We start from the raw sequence: 22,059 nt of genomic DNA on the forward strand, positions 1-22,059 counted from the left end.
CATATTAACTTAAGATTTGCCACTATATGCTCAACAAATACAATCTTTAACTAGAAAAAGAAATATTTTCTGAAGAAAATCTAGAGTACATGTGCTCGCTGACATGAAATACTGTCACAGTTATAAACACAAAACACAAATACTAAGAGTACCATGTCTTTCCTGACTTTCCTGTCTCTCTCTGACTGTCCTATAACAATAAAGGCAAAAATGCCCTAAAAAAAAGTTTTAAATGCAGGTACTGGATGAAGTTAAAAACGTGAAAGTGCTGTGGATGTCGTGAAAGCATCAGTTGAAGAATAAGAGATGAAGCTGTGAACCAGCACAGACTGCAATGACGGCAGAGAGAAAACACAAATAGGTACAATGGTTTGCCTGTTCTTCAGCTAAGAGAAGCACTGGATGATGGGAAAGCCTGCGGACGTAGCCCAGTGTGTGGTGACAAAGTAAAAAAGGAAGAATAAAAAGAGTGTGAACTGATAGCGAGAGAGGTAAAGTGCTTGAAATAAAAGTGTGAGTAGTGAGGCAGATGAATCTCTGTCAGTGTGATGGTGTCACCCATTCTAGGTGCTGAACATCCCAGTTCAACAATACACACTGATGTAAAAATCTGAGAAGGTCTGAAAAGATACTTGATAAAAAAAAAAGAAAACTTAAACTCTGATTACAGAAAAGAATATAAATAAGAGAGTAAGAGTGGTTGTTTTCCATCTTGCATGCTGTGTCTTTGTTAAATGGCTTGGTGTAGCCCATAAAGACAAACAAAACAGTCATGAAACTGAATGGGTGAGAGTATGAATGGATGAATGCAGTGAGGGGAGGTATGAATGAAACACAGCCCGAGTAAATATTTGAAATAAATGATGAAAATAGTCCATTTAAGCCAGAATATCATCAACAACTGATACTCAGACACATACACGTCCTTTTTCCAGCACTGAGAGGAAACATTGTGATGCTGTATTTGCACGAAGTTGGATTTTTGGGGGGTGGATTTTCGAAAGAGTGGAAACAAGATCTTTTTCCAATAATGATACAAAAATATTATTTAGACTATTTTGCAGTCAATCAATAAGCTTTGTTTTAATTTAACATCATTTATTTTTGTTTTCGATATCTTAACACCACTCCCTTTTACATCACAATAGACATTATATCTTTAGTATCAAATATTAAACATACAGCTGATGCAGGTAACAGATTCTGACAACAAAAATACAACAAGACAGAGTAACATAACAGACACTGTACACATACAACCCCTTTCATTGCACTGCAGCATGTAATGTAATAGACTGTTTACACAACTGCAACACTTCCCATAAAACAAACGGTGATACATATATATATATATATCATTTTTTCTAAAAAAAAGCATAATGCACATTTCTTGCATACTGCACATTCTTTCGGCTTCATTCTTCCACTGTCTATATAAAGCACTGGCAGCCATGTGATGTTCTCTCCAGGAAGCAATTAAAACTTGGTTTGCTCCATTGTAAACAAAGGTATAAAACTACAGCTGCTTCTACAGTCAGAGAATTTGCATGAGCCTGGAATCATTCAAACAAGGAAACTCGTGTCTGAATACCCAAATTGTTGACAAGGGGTCAGATAAAGGTCAAAGTCGTGGAGTAGGTCAAACCATCCCTTTGATCAGTGGATACAATGGAAGGGGTCTGTCCATGCTGGGCGTGTACTGTATACAGTAGCTCAGTACATCCTCAGAAATACATTGAATCTTGCTTGTGATCCAACTCCTGTGATGACACCAGCCGCTGTAGCAGGTAAAGGCACTTACAGTTCTCTTTGTTGGAGTCCTTGCAGACATAAAGTCTTTCACTGACTTGGAGAAAATGGAATCATTTGATTACAAGAGTACAGACGAACAGAAACACAAAAGTTTGCAAAGCACCAAACTGTCTGCTGCAGCTTTTTTCAGGCCTTGAATGTTTACAGTGATACGATCATGGAGTTCAGAGTAGAGAAAATATTACAGGCACTGAAATAAGTTACATCATAAGGCAGTGGCAGCAGTTCTCAGAGTGTTGAAGGGATATTATTACTAATTAGGAAAGCTGAGTAAAGAAGAAGATGAGATTTTTATAGCAACGTTATCTCCCACTGCTGGCTTGGCCTCTCGTCATTCTCCGGCATTATCACCACGTGCTCCTTGTCGTACGTTTTGCCACCTAAAGAAAAGGAAAATAATGTTGTTAAAAGAGTTACAGCCATCATGGCACAATTGCAGCAATCATCAACGAAGTAAAAGCAATATAAATATTCATAAAACCCAACATTATTTTAAGAAAATCTTAATAGAGTCTCAAGTTTAAGATATATCAGTTAACATGAATCAGGAGACTATATGTGGAGCAGCTACAAAGATTTTTCACAAGAGGAAACCTATGAAATACCAGCTCTTATTCTGAAAAGGCAACTTAATTAATCTCACAACTTTGCTTTCACATTAAGAATATCTAAGGAAGCCTGCGATAAAATTAATTTTTCCTCCCTCTTGTTCATACCTTTGACATCCAGGACCATGCCGGCGAAGGTAAGGCTCGTGATGAGGCCTCTCATCTTGGCTGTCCAGGTCTGGACAGGCTGCCGAGTCTCTGTCCACATAACCACCTTGGCTGCTGGCTCTACGTTGCCCATCACCTGAAGACTCATGGTTGGGGACAACTACAGAGGACACACACACACACAGACAGAGCATGATCAGACAAGCCCAGAGGACTTAGAAAAATCCAGTTCAGGTTTTTGGTGTTTTGCAAGATGATGATCAGATCATCACAAGCTGCATGGTGATGATGATGCATTACCTTGTTCTTGATGAGGCCGTCCTGATAGAACCAGATGTCGCTCATCGGCTCCACCTCTGCGGTCGCCACCACTCGCCCTGACTTCATCTCCTCCACACCGCCCTGCACGGACATGAAGTGGCCGCTCTCTTTGTTCTTGATGTGGAAGAACTGGCGCTTCTGCAGGAGGCAAAGTACCGACAATGTTGTTAAAGACAATGTAGTTGAAATGTAGTTTTTTTCTTTTTTTTTATAAATCTAAATCATTTCCACCCCTTTAAGGAGGCGGTGCTATGGAAACAAGTACAGTTATCATGTCAGTTTTGCTTAGAGATGTTAACTTAGTGCTGTAAAAGTGTGAAACTGATAACTCCTTCACTGTTTTACTGACAAATTCTCTTCTGATTAAGTTTATAAATTAGGTTTTTCTACTGATGAAAGGATGGATATGGCCTTTCGTTTTTGGTTATCCAGCCACCTACTCTGTCCAGGGGAGACTCAGGACCACCCTACCCATAGATACATCCTATCATGTAAATATATGAGAAAACTTAATATCTCCCAAAAAGGACAAGGAGAATTTACTCTACAGGTTTTCAGTGTCATCTACTGCTGTACTACTATAGACGGCATTTCACACTGTGGTGTTATAACCAAGTGTTATGGTTCAAATCAGGCCTTTTAGTTGTGTGCTGTAGTGGTAAAGAAGACTTCTTAACAAACCTGTCTGACTGGATACATTGAGCCAATAGTTTGTAGTGAGCTGAACTTTGGCCAGTTGGTGATTTCAATCGATTCCAGAAGGAACTGGCGCCCCCTGTAGTTGTTGTGTTCACATATCACCCAACTGCAAAGGAGGAGAAACAAAACTTAAAGACTGTGTTTTGTGGCTTGACTGTCACATGAAACAGGAAGGCGACCAAAACAAGCATTTTAGTGTTGTTTAACTTAGTTGGATCAGCTGACCACTGTCCATGTAGTTTGTTTTAACGACCTTACTGTCATAAAAACATGAAAAGTTGCCGCTCATAAGGAAAACAAGTTACTTTGTGACATGTGTGACAAGTGCAAATACACTTGTCCAAATGCAAACACACAAACAGCACGTTGCCAAACACTCTCCCCAAAACACACAGAGACAAAGAGCCGAACACGAACCAGCCGCTGTTGACTCTGACAGACAGGATGTGGTTGTTCAAACCCTCTTCGGCCATGTTGAGGATCTCATTCTCTGTGGTGATCTCTCGGCCCTCCAGACACTCGAGGCCAAACAGGGAGATGGAGGGAACTGAGAATGTCTAGACGGGAAAGGAGGGGGAGACGGAAGTTTAGAGCAAGACAAAGGAGAGAATACAAAGCGTTGTTCTGAAGTATATGGGAGCTTTCTCACCGTTGGTACGACCTTGACAGAACGGACAGTGTAGTTGGGGGGGCATCCCATGCTGGTTAAATTGGGGTAGTCCCCTTCAGATAGGACATACATGTTCCCAGAGTACTGCTGATTGTCGTAGACCACCCAGCTGAAACACAGAGAATTTGAATTATTATTATTATGTTTTTTATTCAATCACCTTTTCCCACATCCCTCTGTGTATTTCAGACTTGTTTTTCCCTTTATTCCCCGTCTCCCCGCTTAGGTTATGGTTTCTTACCTTCCTCCCACCACTCGGCAGGACTTGATGATGTATTTTTCTGACACTTCATCCTGGTTGCGGTCAAAGATGTGGCACTCGCCCTGAAAATCTGGCTCAGAGTAAAGTATTATCTGACAGAAAGAAGGGAAGAACAGTGAAGTGAGAGATCAGCACATTTAATGCCTTAGAGCTTTGATTCTTCCAGCTATTTTTATCTTTATTTTTTTATTGCAGCCTTGTAATCGCTGATTAGAGGGTTTTTATTTTCCTTTTTTTTTTACAATGCAGTGTGCTGTACTTACTAATTAATATTTCACATTCAAGATTAAAAAAAAAAGGAACAAGGGGAGAAAAAATAACACGTTAAATGTTGGCATGTCTTTGGTTAAGGCCCCTTTCGGGTGGAAACAATAAGTCCAGTTTCATGACGTGTTCTGTGCAAATGGGGTTTTCCCTTCATGAGGAAAGTGCAGAAGAATCAGCTCGAGCCAACAGTTTCAAGTTCAACATTTGGGCTTTGGATGATGTGTGTGTGTATCTGTGTTAGCAAACCCTGCCTTTTTTCTCTCTTTAATCTTGTCACATTTTCTCTGAACTCAGTAACAAGTCCAGCATGCCAAATATCTTATCTAAAAGTGAGATAAAACTGTGGATCAGATGTACCGTATATTAGATGGAAAGCATAATGGACAACTTGACTGAGGCGCATTAAACAACATGAAACTGGGAATGTAAAGACAATATATTCACCTCACTCCTGGACCTGGTGTTGTCACCTGGAGCCTAAAAACAAACACAAACAAGGATGTGAGTAACGTATAACGCTCATCGGATCTTGCTGATAGGATTGTGTCGTCCTCCTGTTCACAGTGGTCCTCACCAGCAGGATGGGCTGCACCGAGCAGATGCGAGTGTCCTGAGAGCCCCAGTCAGCACAGTTATTGTAAAACCCTTTCTCTAAGATGTACTGGTCCCCGGAGAAGTCCACATGAGAGTAGGCTATCCATCTGGAAGGAAAAACAGACAGTTAGCTGATTATTGTATTACAGTGCCACTTTAATCCCCGATGTTACAACAGTGGTGAATGGAGTGTACTTACGCCCCGCTGAGTACGTGGATGGAGCGCGTGGAGGTTTTGTACCCAAACAGCTCGACATCGGGAATGGCTTCGGTCACCTCGAATGTGTTCTCCTGCATTCCCTCTTGATCTTCTTCTAGCTGTTCAAACATCACCATCAACGGGTCTGTCAGGTCCTGCAGGAGCAAGAAGATGGGTGAGTTTACCCAAATTACACTAAAGCCCCCAGTAAATGAAAAATAAGGGGCAGTGTGGGAACATCTATCTTTTACCTCAACTTTAATGCAACTGGAGGGAGAAAATAAAATCCAAGCAATTCCAGCTGAAGTAAGATCATGTATTCTGATGAGAGTCATATTTTTGACAATGCCAAAATCATCTGTGTTTATGTGCCTCATTTTGTTTCAATGTTAACTTGCAAGTATGTTGAAAGGGGGGGGGGGTGCACTCACCAAAATACTACTTAAACCACATATGTACTGTATGGTGATTTTGCTATTCTATTCTATTCTATTCTCTATATTAAGACAGAATTTACACATTAATCAGATGCCTTCTTTAAGAATGTTTGAACTTTCTTCAAATAATTGATGTTGCAAGTCATTCCTGCCATTATTCATTCATTACTGCATTATGCAAAGTTTAAATGGTCCTGAGGTAATAAATCGGAATTAGAAATATGCTCTGATGTCCTGGGATCATTGTGATACCGTCCAGAAAGACATCTGCTGCTTGCCTCGATTAAACTTCTGGCACTCAGTATCAGAATTACAAAGGCCATTCATTCATCAGAGGGGAGAACAAAGTCACTTTTTAGATTAGATAAGACTTTAATGATGCACGTACCAGTGTGTTATACAACAAGGTTATTAAAGGTCCCATATTTTACACTTTTCTGGTGTTTTATTTGAAGTTTTGATATCCATAAGAAGATATATTTGTGGTTTTAAGAACCAAAAACCATCTCAGTGTAGTTTTACATCTCTCTCTGGAGCTTTAGTAACAACAGGTCAGTGAGGCAATCAGAAGAGAGGAGGCTCTGAGCGTCTCTTCTGATTGGCTGACTGCTTTCTGAGTGATTGAATAAAAATATAGCAGATATCCGGTAAACACTCAGAGAAACCAAATCCTGAAAGGTTGGATGGTGGGTGCAGGTGGGCTGGGCTTGGGGCTGCGTTGTTGTGACATCACAAAGTAACAGAAGTTATTTGTTTTAAGGTTCAGTTTCTGAAAATGAGCTATGTGTGTTTCTCTGTGGACTGAGCACTTTGATACTTTGATACAGTATTAATATAGAACTTCTTTTTAATCAAAGAAGACATGGAAATCTCACTTTATACAATATGAGAGGAGTCTAAAGGACAAACAAAAGTTTAATAATATAATGAATATAATTAATTTATGCATGAGCTCACAAAGTAAAATAAAACTTAAGCAACAAAGAGATTCAGCTTAGCATGCAACCAGGAAGTTTGCAGTTGTTGAGGTGGTGACTTCTTTGCTGGACTGAGGGTGACGTTACAGGGCATGTTGTTGGATTTTTGCCATCAGATTAGAGGTCTGACCAAAAATAACTGATATGCAGGAGCAAATTCAAATTAGCAACTTCCCATAGAACAGTGGCGTTGTTGTTTTAGTTAGTGTTTCAGGAGTGTTTCTTATTCAGCCTCCATTGACTCATCAAAACAATCTCTTATTCCTGTAGTTTGCTATTTAATAGAGGATTTAAAAAGATTAGATTTTTACTTATTAACACACAAACTTACTGCTCGTATCACCCTAACAGAGCGCAGCTCAGCGTCACGGCCGCCCCACACCCTCCAGTCGTGGTACTCTCCTTCCTCTAGCAAGTACTGGTGGCCTCGGAAACCCTCCTTCTCGTAGCCCACCCAGCTGCAGTCACAGAAGCAGGCAAAGGGTTAAAAAGCACTCATATCTGAGCTGGTTGTCATTAGCTTTCTGCCTCATGTATAAGCCCCTACCTAAATTGCGCATCAGTACTATTTAGGTTGTTTATTCATTTACTGGTGAATACAAACATTAGAAAGCAGCACTTACATTCCTCCCAGTACTTTAAGGGAACCAACACTGTACATAAAGACACTCTGCTGTCTGTCTGTCCTGGTCATGAAGTCTTTCATGTTAGCCGTTATAGTCCTTGATTTCCCAGAGAAGTACGGCTTGTCGTAGATCACCATCTGCAGACACAGAGTGGCAATCACAATCAGGACACACTGATAACCTTTTCAAGCGTCAAAGGTGTCATTCATATCACTGTCAGATAAGCCAGCTCAATAAAAGTGAAAACATATATAATAATAGTGTAACAACACTTTCTTACCTTCGGTTCACTCACGTTTTCCACTCTTGGTTCACCCTGTGGTAAAAAACAAACAAACAAATACATTTATACAATGTTAGCAATAAAGTGATGTTTTTTTTACATAGAACATAAGTGGAGAAGCTTGTCAATACTCATAAGCAACGCAGTGTGCTGTGCCACTTACTACTTTGAGCGGATGCAATGATCCCACATAGGCTTGTTCCACCCCCCACGCTGCAGGGTTGGAGTACCCCCCCACCTCCAGGACACGTGGTACTCCCTGGAAGAAGGGCTGTCCGTATACAAGCCAGCTGAGAGGTGAAAAAAAAGAGTTAATGTGTGAGTGAAAACGACTAAAGGTAGTTTTTCAAACCAGCTGAAATAAATTATTTAATGGCGGAAAAAGCCAGCATTTCCTCACAACGCATAACTCATAATTCATAACTCACAGCCCGGCGTTAATGATGATAGAGTTGGCCTTAACGGGGAAGCCAAAAATCCTGGCATCATCAGAAGTGTCTCTGAAGATGACCTTCTTCCCCTCAGCGTTTTCTTCTGGGAAAAGACTGATTTCTGGGACGCTGTAGTCCTGAGGGAGGACAGAGAGCATCCATTAATGTCATGTGGTGGAGGAGACAACAGGCTGTAATGCTGCAGTCCTGAAGGAACTGAGAAAACATGTCCTGCAGCTGCCTCTGAGGGAACTGTATACCCAGTTAACGCCACACATAATAATCAAAAATGTGAACAAAAATGATCCTGTCACCATCAAGATTTCTAAACAGATAATAAAACCTGCTACTACACTCCATAATGCACAGAATAGTTTTAGAAAACAACTAAATCTAATAAGTTATTATGTATTCTGATACTGTTAAAAGTTTGTCCTACGGCCCAAACAAGATTTTTGAGGCTGATACTGATATTTGTTGTATTGAGCTGAGAAGAAGATATGTTGATATATATATATATATATATATAATAGTTGGTTTGTTTTTCTTTTTGTCGTAAAATGATACAAGTAAACTAAAAAATAAGCATGATTATTTTTTTTAGGATCTCTGCGTTTTAAAGAATTGTGACCAAGATATGTATGTAAAAATATATTTTTCAGTATGCTGTAAAAAATACATTTGTACATAACGGTATCATCATTTCTAAACTATCTCAAGTGTGTCTACAACTTTAGTGTTTGATGTTTTCCTACTGACATATCTGCGATAAGCTAATGCTGGCCAGTATACTGCCCTGGCTGATGGTCTGATTACGTCAGTTGTAAAACAAAGTATTGAAATAAATCTGTTTATTCAATTTTGATAAAAAAAAAAATAAAAAAAAAAACGCACAAAAAAATGTTCTCATTTCAATTTCAGCCAAAGTTGAAGATCATATGAATGCAGCCTAATTGAAATGTATGAGCTCTTAGAGGTCTTGCATTATATATCAATTCTGCATTGCATTAATACATAAGAGCTGTCAAATGTCTTTGAAGTAGATGGAAAGGTATTGACCATTTCGGACAACTGGAACATTTAGTGTTTGGTAATTTGGGTATATTTGGGTATACATTTGCAAAAAAAAGGATGAACAGGTTGTCGTAGTTATTTGTGACACTAGATGGAGCTATTGAGTGCAGGAGCAGACAGTCATTGAAGGGCTACGATATACAGAACATCTATGAGAACTATTCAGCCAGGACATTACACTAGAGCCTAAAAATAAAAATTTCCACTGTATTTTATCATCACCCTCAGATCTTAGCTCACAGTGTGTGACAACAATTTAGGACAACACCCAAAAACAACAGAGTGAACTGAACTGGTCTTACCCTGACAGCTCTCCGTATAGATCCGATGATGAACCTCCTAGCTGGTTTGGTCTCTGTCTGCTCATCCTTTGTTTCTCCCTCCTCCTGTCCGTTCTGCAGCTGCTCCTCTGGAGGGTTGAAGGGGTAGGTGAGCTCGATGTCTCCCTCATCCAAGGCGATTTTCTCCCCTTTGAAGTTGGGTTTCTCATACAGCACCCATCTAGGGACGAGAGGAGGACAATGAGAGACACAGAGGTTACATTGCTCTGGGCATGTGTTTGAATGCAGAATTCATAGACCCTGTCAATGCAAATAATGAGAGGAGAGGAGAGGAAAGGAGAGGAGAGGAGAGGAGAGGAGAGGAGGTTAAAGAACACATGCAAAGATGCAGAAGACAGGGAGGAAACTTAGCCAAAGCAACATGCTTGTGCTGCTGAGGGGTGGAGGAAGTACTCACATCCTTTCCTCACGTAAAACTACTAATACAACAATTGAAAATGACACAGTAACAAGTAAAACTCCCGCATTTATAATGTCAAAGCTTATTAACATGAGCTAGTAACAAATTTGTATTCTTTTTTTGGACTTCCCTTTCATCTCTAAAATGGGAAATTTTTCCTTCATTGGGTGTCAAACAATTAACTTAAAGTCAAACTCAAACTGTCTCCATCTCAAAAAATTAAAAGTGAAATTACTAAACAATAAAACACACCACTGACCAGTTCAATGCACTCAAGGGCTTCGCAGCTGTAACCATACTTGTTCTTGTATGACCAAAAGTTTGCGGTTAGCTTATGTTGGCAAACTTAAGACACATATTGTTGTGTAACATCAGCTAGTTCAGACTTTGTGGCTCTTCTCCAGCTGTGTAACTGTTAGGATGATCCCATAACTGTCACTTGGCTGCGAGCAAAGTGGCCGCAAGATAGTACATCTAAGAGGTTTACAGGAGAAATCCCTCTTTGATGAAACTAACAACTCATGAACATCTGGAACATGACTGGGCCCAAACTAAATAATGCTTTTTTTGAATTATTTTTAAGGGTTCATGTGAAAAAAATGAATTATTTTGCTTTAATAATGCTTTCTATTTTATAAGTTGATCCATTGTTTTGTATGTAAAATGGTAACCTGTGAAGTAACTGAAGCTGTCAAATAAATGTAGAGGATTAAAAGTACAACATTTCATTCTGAACTGTGGCAGAGTAGAAAGTATTCATATGTAAAGTACAAGTACCTTCAAACCATTCTTAGTACTCGTTGTGCTGCTTGACTGAAGTAATCTCTTAATAAAAGAAAGTAGATCTTAGTTTAAATCAAGGATTAATGGGATACAAATGCCACTTGCATAACGCTTTAATTACAGCTGCGGTTTGGGCAGTGGTTCAATATGTGATGCATGAGCTGACATTATAATTAACTCATTGTAATATGTCAAGCCTGCTGTGTGTACAGGTCAGAGCAGTGCCATCAGCGTCTCTGCTGGTTCACAGTGTTGGCTGCGTTCGGTAAAACATTCCACATCTGAGAGCAAGAGTGTGTTTAAGCTTGCGAGTGGGTGTTTCAGCTATTGATGGCATTTGCATGTCAACACGGCATCAATAGCAGTTTTGTTTTCACGACATACGAGTATATCCGGAGAGAGGGAGAGAGAGAGAGAGAGAGCAAGAGCGAGAGCAAGAGAGAGAGAGGGGGGGGGTTTATTTGGAAAAAACACTGTTTAATTACACACCTCACATTTCTAGAAGGAAAAGGTGTGGAAATCTCATCTATCTCTATCTACCTTTGCAATTGCGTAGATTTTAGGAGGCTTCAGGTTTAATGTGGTGCCAAGTATGTGGGGGTGGCATGAGGAAAACAGACCTGTTTGTTTACTGCTATAAATGGTGACAGTTCTACATACTACCAGCTGAAAGTGACAAACAAACAAGTGACAAACAAATAGTTGTTGCAGATAGTTAGGCTGCAGTTTGTTGTGTTGCAATTTATGTTCAACATCCTCACATCTGTAATTGTGGACTAATTGTGGCTTGTGGTTGTGGATCATGTATGAAGCACGATTATCTAAATGTGCTGCTACACTTAAAACTGACTCCAGACAAGATGTGTGTATGCATATTACATACTAAGTCTAAGTAAGGTCTTAAGTATGCAGTGATTATACTCAAAACAGTCAGAAGCAAGACTATCTAACTTTCGAAAGAAGAAACAAGGCTTTCTCCTGCTTACACATGAAATGTTGAATTAGTGTGGACACAGCTACACTGTTTAAGGGAAGATTTGGAATAGCAAATGTGTTGTAAGCATGGACAGTGGGCTTGCAAGTCAAACACTCACCCTCCTCTGATGACCCTGATGGAGATGGTCTCCTGCAGCTCCCAGGGCGTAGCATCGATGACATCACTGCGCACCTCGATCCTCTGGCCGCACATCCCCGGGCGATCAAAAATGTACATCTAAAGAAAACACAGACAGATGTCAGCGTAGATCATTTACAACACAGGTGTGATAACACATTTTCCATTCCTTTAAGACCATCAGATCTAAACGTCTGCAAAGGGAAATGTTCATCTAATTAAATATGTTGATTAGAAAGTCACTCTTAATATAAGAAGTCAATTACTTGGGTGGTGAGAATGATACGATAGCAGGCAAGAGCTCAACCTGTGCTACTGAAAAACCCTTTATGGGAAATTAAAAAATGGATCGAATATCATCCAACAACAATATATCCAGGTTCATATTCAAGCATAACTCTTATATTTAATGCTTATCCCCTAAAGACAAGAACAGTACAAGGTAACAGGTAAGGTAGCAGAATTGCACAGTAGCATTCGTACCTGAATATCGTCAATTTTGCACAAATACAATAAAATATATATATATACCAGCATATCTTTATTTACTATTCCATTGTTACTTAGGGTTCAATCTGAGTACACTATCTTATTTAAGAAACCTGTTCACATCTACAGCACAGATTTGTTTCATCTATTCTGGTTTGAGGCCCTGCAGCATGGAATATTACCCAATAGCTAAACCTAAATGTCAGCTCCACCTCCAGTGCTCCAAATCCTTCGTGGACGACCTCAGTGAGAAAATGAAGAGCTCTGCTGCTGCATGCAGGAGCAGGCCTGACATTTAATTGTTGTTAATATATGTGTCCAACTTGGAACAGACACACGTGGCAGGTATGCTGTTTTATTGCCATCAATCACAGCCTGAAATTTTAATGAAAATGTCTTGTGACGTCTTTGGTTATCTGGTGGGAAACAAAGGGTTTAACCAGACAAGTCTCCTACTTCTACTGAAAAATGGTTATGAAACCACAGTTATGTAAGAGGCCACGTGCTAACCCGAAGAAAAGCTCAGTAAAGTGAAAGCTTCGTATCAATGTCTTTTTCCCCCTTAAGTAAACGTATTCTGTGCATGGATGGGTAAGAGCATGTCGGATTACACTGAGATTCACAACAAAACTCTGGTAACATCTTTGCAGGTTGCTAGTATAAACTACTTTACAACTACATTTATGATATACTGCTGCTGTTTGTGTAAAAGATAATGACTAAAAAGTGCCACTCGTATTCTTTAGTATATTGTTTTGCAGTCACACAAGTGGGTCTTTGAGGCTGTATTTAGACACATCGGTACTTTGAGCTGAATGCTAACGTCAGACTCTTAAAGGTCCCATGTTTTACACTTTCCCAGTGTTTAAGTCTTGATATCCATGAAAAGATATATCTGTGGTTTTAAGCAACAAAACCATCCAGATGTAGTTGTACATCTCCTCTCTCAGGCTTCTCTCTGGACCAATCAGAAGAGAGGCTCTGAGCATGTCTCTGTGGACTGAGCACTTTGATACTTTCACAGTATTAATATAGAACCTAGACCTGCTTTGTAATCAAAAAATACATTTGTACTTTTACAATATGGGACCTTTAAATGAATGTGTGCTGCCTGTGGCACGAGAAAATAAAGTGACTGTTTATCTAGCCTGTGTTGCAGCAAATTCCACAGTAACACAGCCTTCACAGTGATTATATTACTGTCAGCTGTCAGCTTTGAATGTAAACTTGCACATATATCTCAGCAGCATGTGGTTGAAGATTACTTGTACTCAAGGGTGTGTTTTGTTGTCAAGACTCACCTTTCCGGGACGAGGATTGAGCTTCCCATGCTCCTTCTCTTTAGTCAGCTATGGATAAAGAGAAAATGTATTTTAGTAAACTAAAATATATGGTATTTGGCAACACATTTTATTTCTTTTCATCCAGAAGCAATTCATTAATACGATAAAAGGTCAAGATAAAAGCCAAGACAAAGCACAAGGTTGTATACAAATTTATATATGACCAATATTAAAGGAATAGTCATTAACATTATCTACACATGTGAAAATGAGGAATGTAGTTCACCAATACAAGTTTTAAGGTTAGATCCAACCCTGATATCTCTATTCCGTTTAACTGAGAACGTGCATACAATAGAATCATGTGTAAGAATGTAATTACGCAACAACCCCAGCAATCATTTAGATTACACCCAGTCTCTACCCGGTGAATTTACACATGCCACACGATCCAATGTTAATGTCACCCTGTCCAACAGGTTGTGGGGGCGTCAGGGAGGAGAAGTGAGGAGAGAGGACTTCCTTCATGACAGAACAAGTGCCTCTTTCACAGGTGGGAATACATTCCTCCCTTGTATCTTTTTAACCTGATGCTTCCTAATACAACAGTATGAGCTCACCTGAGGTCAGTTCTACAATTATTCTAGAAAACCGTCCAGTGGAACCAGTAGCTAATGAATGAACTCACTGTTTCACTTCTTGAATACAATATGCATTTCCTGCTGTGAAAATCGCGGTTTGGATATTGATGTATTTTGGGTATGTTTACCTGTTGGACTTGGAATGTGCTGGCAGGTTAGCACTGTGCAATTTGCATATACATTTACTAGAGAGATTGGTGTGTGTGTGTGTGTGTGTGTGTGTGTGTGTGTGTGTGTGTGTGTGTTTGGTCTCAGGTATCACTTGGCCTCTCTTAGTCTCTGGGAGCTCTGTAGGAAACAGGTTATCATCTGGATCATGTTACCCACCAAAGAGGGCCTGCTACTCAAGCTATTATTTCAGCAGGTCTCTCTGCTCTAATTGAATTTGGAAAAGGTTTTGAAATAGATCCATAAAAAATAGCCAATCTCAGCTGAATTTAGTCAACCTTACAGGCTGAAATAGCAGCTGTACTTTTTTTAAACTGCAACATAACACCTTTTTACATTTTCAGCGAAAGTGAGCCAAGGAGCTGAGAGGCCCTTTGGTGCCTTTTCAACACTGACCTAGTAAATAAAAGAGTGACTCATTACTGTTCGCAGACATTCAACAAAAACAGCTTCCCACCACAGAGCAAGTACAAAAGCTCGACCTTCCTTCCTTCTGCCAAGTTCCTGCATTTCTCTTTTTTTTGCACTCTGAGTGCTGAAGCTTTGACATTGTGTAGATGTAAAGTTCTTTTTTCACATAAGAAACATTAGCTTTACTTGTATGACAGAAACAAATCAGTTTTACCAGCAGAGCACATTCTCATTTATGCAACCAATTCCTAAAATAGTAAAGGTTGTTTATCCCACAGGCACTTGGTCAAATAGTCTTTTTTCCCCTTTGTTATGGTCTTTTCATAATTTTTGTCTATTGTATTTTATGAGTAACTGGAGTATTTGTGTGTTTCTTTTTGTGTATGCGTGTTTTAATGAACTGCCAAATTTGCTCAAGACAATTTTGCACATTGGTTAACATTTTGTGTTGGTAGTTCAGCTTTAACCTGCAGCATATTACTGTAAACCTGACAACACTCACTATGTCTGAACTACTAATGGTCCCCATGTAGTAAAATCACATATCTTTATGTCCTAATGCAACCATATGTGGAACTGTTTCTACAAAACAGTGTTGTCACAGGACATGCTGCCATATTGCATAATCAACAAAGTCAACATGTCATAGCAATGTGTGTTATGTACTGTATGTAGATGCTTTATGGCAGAAAGCCCTGATCCAAACTGAGTGACAACTGCTTAAGCAATACAGGAGTATTGTTTGACACGGCATTGTAAACTGTCTGACAGCAACACCCGAGTTGGGCTCACAGGTGATCTAAAGTACACTGCTGGCTCTTAGAAGCTGTAAAATATGCAAGAATAAGACAGTGCCTTGAAATCATGGTTATAGCTGCAAAGGGCCTGACATTAAATGCAAAGAAGAAATCAAAGTGTTATGCAAGATGATTAAAGTAATGAAAATTATTGAGCATAAAATTAATAATGTGTATCCAATTCCAAACATTAAAATTATTTTTTCAAACTGTTGCTAGAAAACCACGTCTTTAGATCACCTAAGGACCACTGAACACCACAACTGAATTAATATAATGTATATAAATTAAACTCAACACCTTCATTGGTTGTCCACTAACCAAGTATATTCACAAATTAATCCAGCCTCTTCATGAATACAATCAGATACAAAAGTACTGTTGTTGTAGGGCACTTGATTTTAGCTAATATTAAAATTTAATCGTGACACTCAAAACATCTTGTTACATTTAGCCTGCTGGTAACAGCTGCTCTAGTTAAAGTGGAATGTGGTTTCTTGCTGGGAGTGGGTGGTGGTGATTGTCGCTTGACCAGAGCTTCAGTCATCGTAGTCTTTTGAATTCAAGATGTTATAATATGCCCTCTGAGCAGCGCTATGTTTTTAGGGCAGATTGGAGGCTCCAGTGAGTCACTATCAGACAATGACGATACGGGCCGGGGCTAGCTGGTTAGCGTGCTAACTTCAGCAGAAGGAAAGACACCACAGAAACAAGAGTTAGCATTGGTGTTACTGCTTGTGGGATGATGTTTCATGCTGCATTACAACGCTTCTTCTAGACTGGTACATAAACAGCTGTTAATGCTGACGGCTAGCCATGTAGCAATAGCAAAACTAGCTATAAAAGTAGCTAATTTCTGACAATGTTTTAATATCTGATGATGCCTAACTTTCACAGCTCTCTGCACCACAGCTGTTTGAGCAAAAGTTAATGCTAGTGAAATCATTGGTGCTTGGCTTAAACTTTCACTTTCTAGAACCTGTTGAGACACTTGCATTTCTAGCAATTTGAAACAGACTCTTTCAAAATGTTATTTTTATGTTTAAAAAAGTAGTCGGTGTCTGTTTGGGGCATAGGCTAAATATTTCTTTTTTTAACTTCCTTAACTTCTCCTTGCCTTTACTAGAAAACAAGGTCAAACAACTGCATCATTCATGAGCAGTGATGTGTTTACAGCTGCCTTGATGCCTTATTGAAACTTGCGTTTCCTCCCCTCCTGGCAGCCAGAGCTGCCTTCCCATAAAAGTAGGTACAGCAGATGGAATGTGCAGTTTCAGCAAATCGCATAATCAGAATATGCATGAACATGTGCTACAGGATGCTGATGGACAAAACAAATGAAAACTCATAGAAGGGAACAGATAATCATTTTGTCACATGCTTATTTCTCTCTGTCAACTCTTCTTCATCACATATCAAGCAAACAGAAATATGAGGATAAACACAAAAGGTGAGGTGTGGCTGTGTGTCTGCAGGAACAGACAGATAACTAGGATGGGTGCGGAGCCCAGTCAAGACTTAAGAAAAAAAAAAAAAAGAGAGAGGAGCATATAGTGTTCTGCCAAGATTAAATGATCGAGAGGCCTCACACCCACCTGCTGACAAAAGTGTCACTGATGGTTTAACTGCATGAGGGAGTTTGCAGGATGTAATCCTATTAACACTTGGACAAACAGAGGCACACATCAGTCTGCATCGTGTTCAAAACTTCCTGAATGTCATGTGTTTTTGTTCAAGTGTCTCTGTGTAGTTGTTCGTTTTTACAGACAATGCCTAATCCATCAGTTTTCTTTTGTTTTTTTCAGCTGACTGACGTGAAGCAGGATAAATATGTAAAATATGTCACTGTTGACACCCACATCATAACAGCACACTAGCACGCTACTTTTACTGAGCCAGTTCATTGCATCCTTTGGTCCTTTGGCACAAGTTTATACAAATATATATGTAATTGTATAAATAAAATCTATAGACGGCATAGTTTAAACTAAATTTTTTTAAACTGTTGCATATGTGAAAGTTTCTATAGAATGTAAAAGTCTATATTATAGCACAATTTGAGCATCAAAACTACAAGCTAGAAATGAATGTGCCTTTTTTGCTTCACTCAAATTGATCTCACATTCAGTTCAAACAAACTAGTGTGCAGGTAATCAGCTGTCTAGGCAGAAAGCAACTCTATATATTTGTAACACAAGTGTGGTCACATTACCTGTCTCTCTACAGTTTTAAACTCCCCCTGTCTGAATAACATCTACTGCAGTGACCCCCCCTCCCCCCGCAGATCTCTAGAATCGATTGAATGTGAATGATTGTCCTGTGCAAACATTTGGATAAAACCTACACAAAGCAGCTGAAGACTAATGACTAGCTACACTTACAGTATGCATCTGTCACTCCTTTTGTATTTGCATAGACATACAGTAGATAACTCCATTAACATGTCCTATGCATGGAGAAAAATGATCATCAAAATGAAATACTGCACTGCTGAGAACACCGGGAGACTGCAGGGATCTGGTTTTATTGCTTGTCACACCAACACCCCAACTTTCCCTCAGGGGTCACTTCTGTGCTTTCCAACTCTTGGCATATATAACTGAAACATCTAATGCTTAATTATAATGGTTTGAGTGTAAAATTGCTTAAAAGATTTTATGGTTTCTTAACAGAGGTGTGAAACAGGAAGAACAACTGAAAGCAGTGGTGTCATCAGAATTAGGTTCGGTTTGTTGACTAACAGACAAGAGACAGTGTGAGAGAGAGACAGAGGGCATGTGTCCTGCAGTGCGTGCACATGTGAGTAGGTGTTCTCATCCTTACCAATAAAAATAATTTTAAGACATGTCCTAAGCAGTTAAGACCTCCGCATGAACACACAAATGCTCGCATGGAAGAACAAGTGCATACATGCACATAAGTCTGGATACACACCCTTTTCTATGTGACTTTGTGATGCTAAGTAGGAATAACATGTACCTGACAGGTAACGATTACGAGTTGAGATCCCACTGACTACCATTTTATTTTTTGCTAACCTATGATTACTGCAGTACCAGTTTGAGAGCAGTGGTGCACTGGTTGTTACTGGAACCATAAGCCACCACTTCCAACTTTTAACATCTGATGTTGCTCTATTAATACTTGTATTAAGAAGCTCATAAATGGTAAATGTTACAGTATGTGAGGGTATGCAGTCACCAACAAAACCCAAAGACAAACAGGGCCATTTCCTGTGTGCACAACAAACCACATATGAAGTCATCTCTCACCTATTGTAAACTGATCTGTTGTTTGTCTGTTTTACAACAGTGAGGGGAATGGATCTCAGAGTGAGGCTAAGAGCTGCCTACACAATAAATAAATATAAATACTGTAGAAAGGCTAATATGGATTAATATAGATGTAGCTACCATTTCAACTCTCACTCATCATTCCACTGGCTGCAAACTATGCATACTGCATGCAACCAAACCTGGAAAGTTAAACAAAATGTGAAATAAAAAGAAAACTGCTTCTTTAAAATTGCATTCTCACACTTACCTTTGCCTTGGACTGCAGGGAACTGCATTATTCATACACAGTGTGCTGAGTTTTCCCTGACCTGAGGCCTGCTCCTACATAAATTAGTTCTACAACCTATTTACCAAAAGGTGTAAATGCAAGAGTCCTTTGACATCTTTTAACATCCTCATTCTCCTCAGCAATGTTATGCTTTTGTAGATCATGTAGACAATATAGTAATACTAATAATAGACAATACTAGTAATACTCACATAAGCATCAGGGAAGGCTCTGTATTTCGACATTAAATTCCTATCAGGCTCAGGTTCTTTGCTCTGGAACTGAGACCCTCCATGCACGCTGTTGAACAATGAAGTCTGCTGGACCCCCATGGTGCCCTCACCACTGAAGCTCCTCTGCAGGATGGGAGTGCCCAGTGTCCCAGTACCTACACCCATCCCCATCCCCATCCCCTGTGTCTGGCTAAACAAAGATAAGGGGGAGTCTGGGGTGGTGAAAGGCCTGTGAAGGTCTATGGAGCCTGTGGGGCTGAGGAGGCGTGTGGGGCTGTTGCTGGAGGGTGGTGAACTGATGCCAAGTGGTGGAGGCCGACTTATACGAGCGTTGGGGTCTTCAGCTCCGGTCATGGAGCCTGACGCAGAGGATGTGGAATTCAAAAGGAAGGAGAAACGCTCAAAGCGAGAACCCACTGGTTCTTTCCCGGGGCTGTGTTCACTGACCTCTTTTAGTCCAGTGCTCATGCGATCACCTGTTAGCCCCGTTTCTGGCAGCGAGCCACTGCGGTAGAGCGGGCGCGGGGACTTTCCATTTTCCACTGTCTGATCCATGGATGATGACCTGTAGCCTCCAAAGATGACACTGTTGTCCAGGCGAGAGCCTGTGTTGGAAGACGGCAATAGTCCGTTTCCATTAAGCAGTGGGGATTTTAAGTCGTCGGGGGAGGAGTCTGAGGATTTTCTAATTACAATACTGTTGGTAGCAGATGCTCTCATGGGCAAGTTCAGGCCCCTTGCACCAGACTGTGGCTGCTGATCCTGCAGGTGATTGAACATAATGCATTAAGTACAGCAATGAGTTAAAATGTTGGTTCACCCACGTTACTAAAAAAAACTATGTTATCATGTACCTCTACAAGATACTCAAAAATACTCTGCTATGATTTATGTTGTTTGTTAGCTTGTAACTGGTAGTGGCTGACACAGTGTTTAGTGGTTGTTCTAATGCAAACTCTGGCCCTTTTGTACTGATAAGGTTTCGTTTTCCTTTTGCTCCTCCTAAGCAAGTTGAAGGCGATTGGTTCCTTAGATTTTTGATGTATAAAACCTGTCTGAATTTGTTTTTTGCAGCTCCTTGATTTTCATTGAAGGAGGTCTTTAAAAAATGTTTCATCATCATCTCTTTTCTGCATCAGCAGCCAAGTTTCCACAGAGGAATATGTAGAACATATACCTTTTTGTAATCTGGGTGAACCTTTAAAGACAAGTCAAACATATAACTCCTATATTAGACAATAATACCATAACAATATAATATAAAGTAAAATAAAGTATATAAAGTAAAGTAGTATCATTGTTTCCTGAGGGTACACCTCAAAATGTGAGAATGAGATTTCACTGTTGTTTTGTGAAAACCACAAACTCAAGTTATGGACATAAGGTTTCCAAAGACAATTTACTTAATTTAGGTATCAGTGTACTATACCTGCTGGCTCTGCTTCATCAATTCCAGGGGTGAACGAGTGTCTCTGGGGGAGCTCCTCTTCAGTCCCAGGTCAGCAGGTAGTAGGCTTACTCCATTGAAGGACTCGGCAGGGGTGCCTATTGTTTCCATCTTCTTTGTGGGACTGGTGAGGTAGGCAGGGGTATGAGAGGTAACGGGGCTGGGAGCATCCTCGACGATGGGAGGCAGAGAGGAGACAAGGACCTGGGGCGGTGCACGTAGGCCCATGCTCCTGGGCCTCAGGGAAGGTCCCATGCTCTTCAGGGTATCCACAAGGCTATCCATGTCGAACTGGTTGGGGGAGTCTATGTCTGGGGAGGCAGGGGGAGTGGAGTGAGGAGCTCCAGGGTCCAGCTCCACAAGCGTGGCCTTGAACAATCCAGTAAATCGAGATGAATCGTCGTTGTTTTCTTCTAGGAAACTGTCGGTGCAGCTGGTTTGAAGTGCCGAGGAGAAGCCGGACACAGAGAGTTGTTGTGACTCCCAGCTTGACTTTATCCTCTCTGACTCTGCCTCTCCCTCCCTCTGTCCCTCTCTTTCACCTGCAGGTGCAGCAGGCTCCTCCTGCTCCACCAAGCTCCTCCTCCACTCATATTTTGGTTTTGCCTCTGGCTCGCTCTCATGGCTCGCATAAACTGTGGTCCTGTCACTAAGCCTGCTGCCAAGGGTAAAGTGTTCTTCTGGAGTGGGGGAGGAGAATGAGGAGGAAAACGTGTTGCTGTGGGGTTTGTATGTTGTAGCCTTGGAGGACGGGAGAGAGGTACTGGAGTAGGTGTCAGACATTCTGTGACTCAGAGAGTCAGAAAAAGAGGAATCCTCTGGTTGGTGTGGTGTATACTGGGAAACCCCCTCAAATCTATTTCTCCACCTGTAGTCTGAGCTGAGATCTGTTCCATTTGACTCAGTCTCCCTCGAGATTGTTTTAGTGAAATCCACTGTATCCTGGCTGAGACCATCATCGTATGTGATCAGAGATACTTTATGGAATCGATTTTTGGAGTCATCCTCTCGAGGAGGAGA

The 22,059-nt window shown here is 40.4% G+C and overlaps 1 protein-coding gene across 1 annotated transcript; it reads right to left on the bottom strand.

Moving 5' to 3' along the window:
* Positions 1 to 1,072: 1,072 nt before the first annotated feature.
* LOC111223135 (beta/gamma crystallin domain-containing protein 1-like) lies at positions 1,073 to 21,822 on the bottom strand. The gene is made up of 20 exons (XM_022747163.1): positions 21,022 to 21,822; positions 19,572 to 20,354; positions 13,797 to 13,844; positions 11,987 to 12,105; positions 9,671 to 9,869; positions 8,292 to 8,431; positions 8,027 to 8,153; positions 7,861 to 7,896; positions 7,578 to 7,717; positions 7,286 to 7,412; positions 5,541 to 5,695; positions 5,322 to 5,448; positions 5,192 to 5,224; positions 4,460 to 4,572; positions 4,198 to 4,327; positions 3,966 to 4,105; positions 3,531 to 3,654; positions 2,829 to 2,987; positions 2,529 to 2,688; positions 1,073 to 2,192 (listed from the first exon to the last, which is right to left on the bottom strand). Exons 1-20 carry the CDS (start codon positions 21,820 to 21,822, stop codon positions 2,104 to 2,106), a joined length of 3,750 nt encoding a protein of 1,249 aa, XP_022602884.1. The 3' UTR covers positions 1,073 to 2,103.
* Between the last annotated feature and the right edge of the window lie 237 nt (positions 21,823 to 22,059).

Source organism: Seriola dumerili, unplaced genomic scaffold (assembly GCF_002260705.1).
Source record: "Seriola dumerili isolate Sdu_G_001 unplaced genomic scaffold, Sdu_1.0 BDQW01000110.1, whole genome shotgun sequence".
NCBI classification, from domain to species: Eukaryota; Metazoa; Chordata; class Actinopteri; order Carangiformes; family Carangidae; genus Seriola; species Seriola dumerili.

Coding starts and splice junctions, on each gene's coding strand:
- LOC111223135 (XM_022747163.1), bottom strand. CDS start 21,822: ATGTCTGACACCTACTCCAGTACCTCTCTCCCGTCCTCCAAGGCTACA. Junction 7,897..8,026: donor CATTGCATCCGCTCAAAGTA/GTAAGTGGCACA, acceptor TTTTTACCACAG/GGTGAACCAAGAGTGGAAAA. Junction 2,689..2,828: donor ACGGCCTCATCAAGAACAAG/GTAATGCATCAT, acceptor TGTCCTCTGTAG/TTGTCCCCAACCATGAGTCT.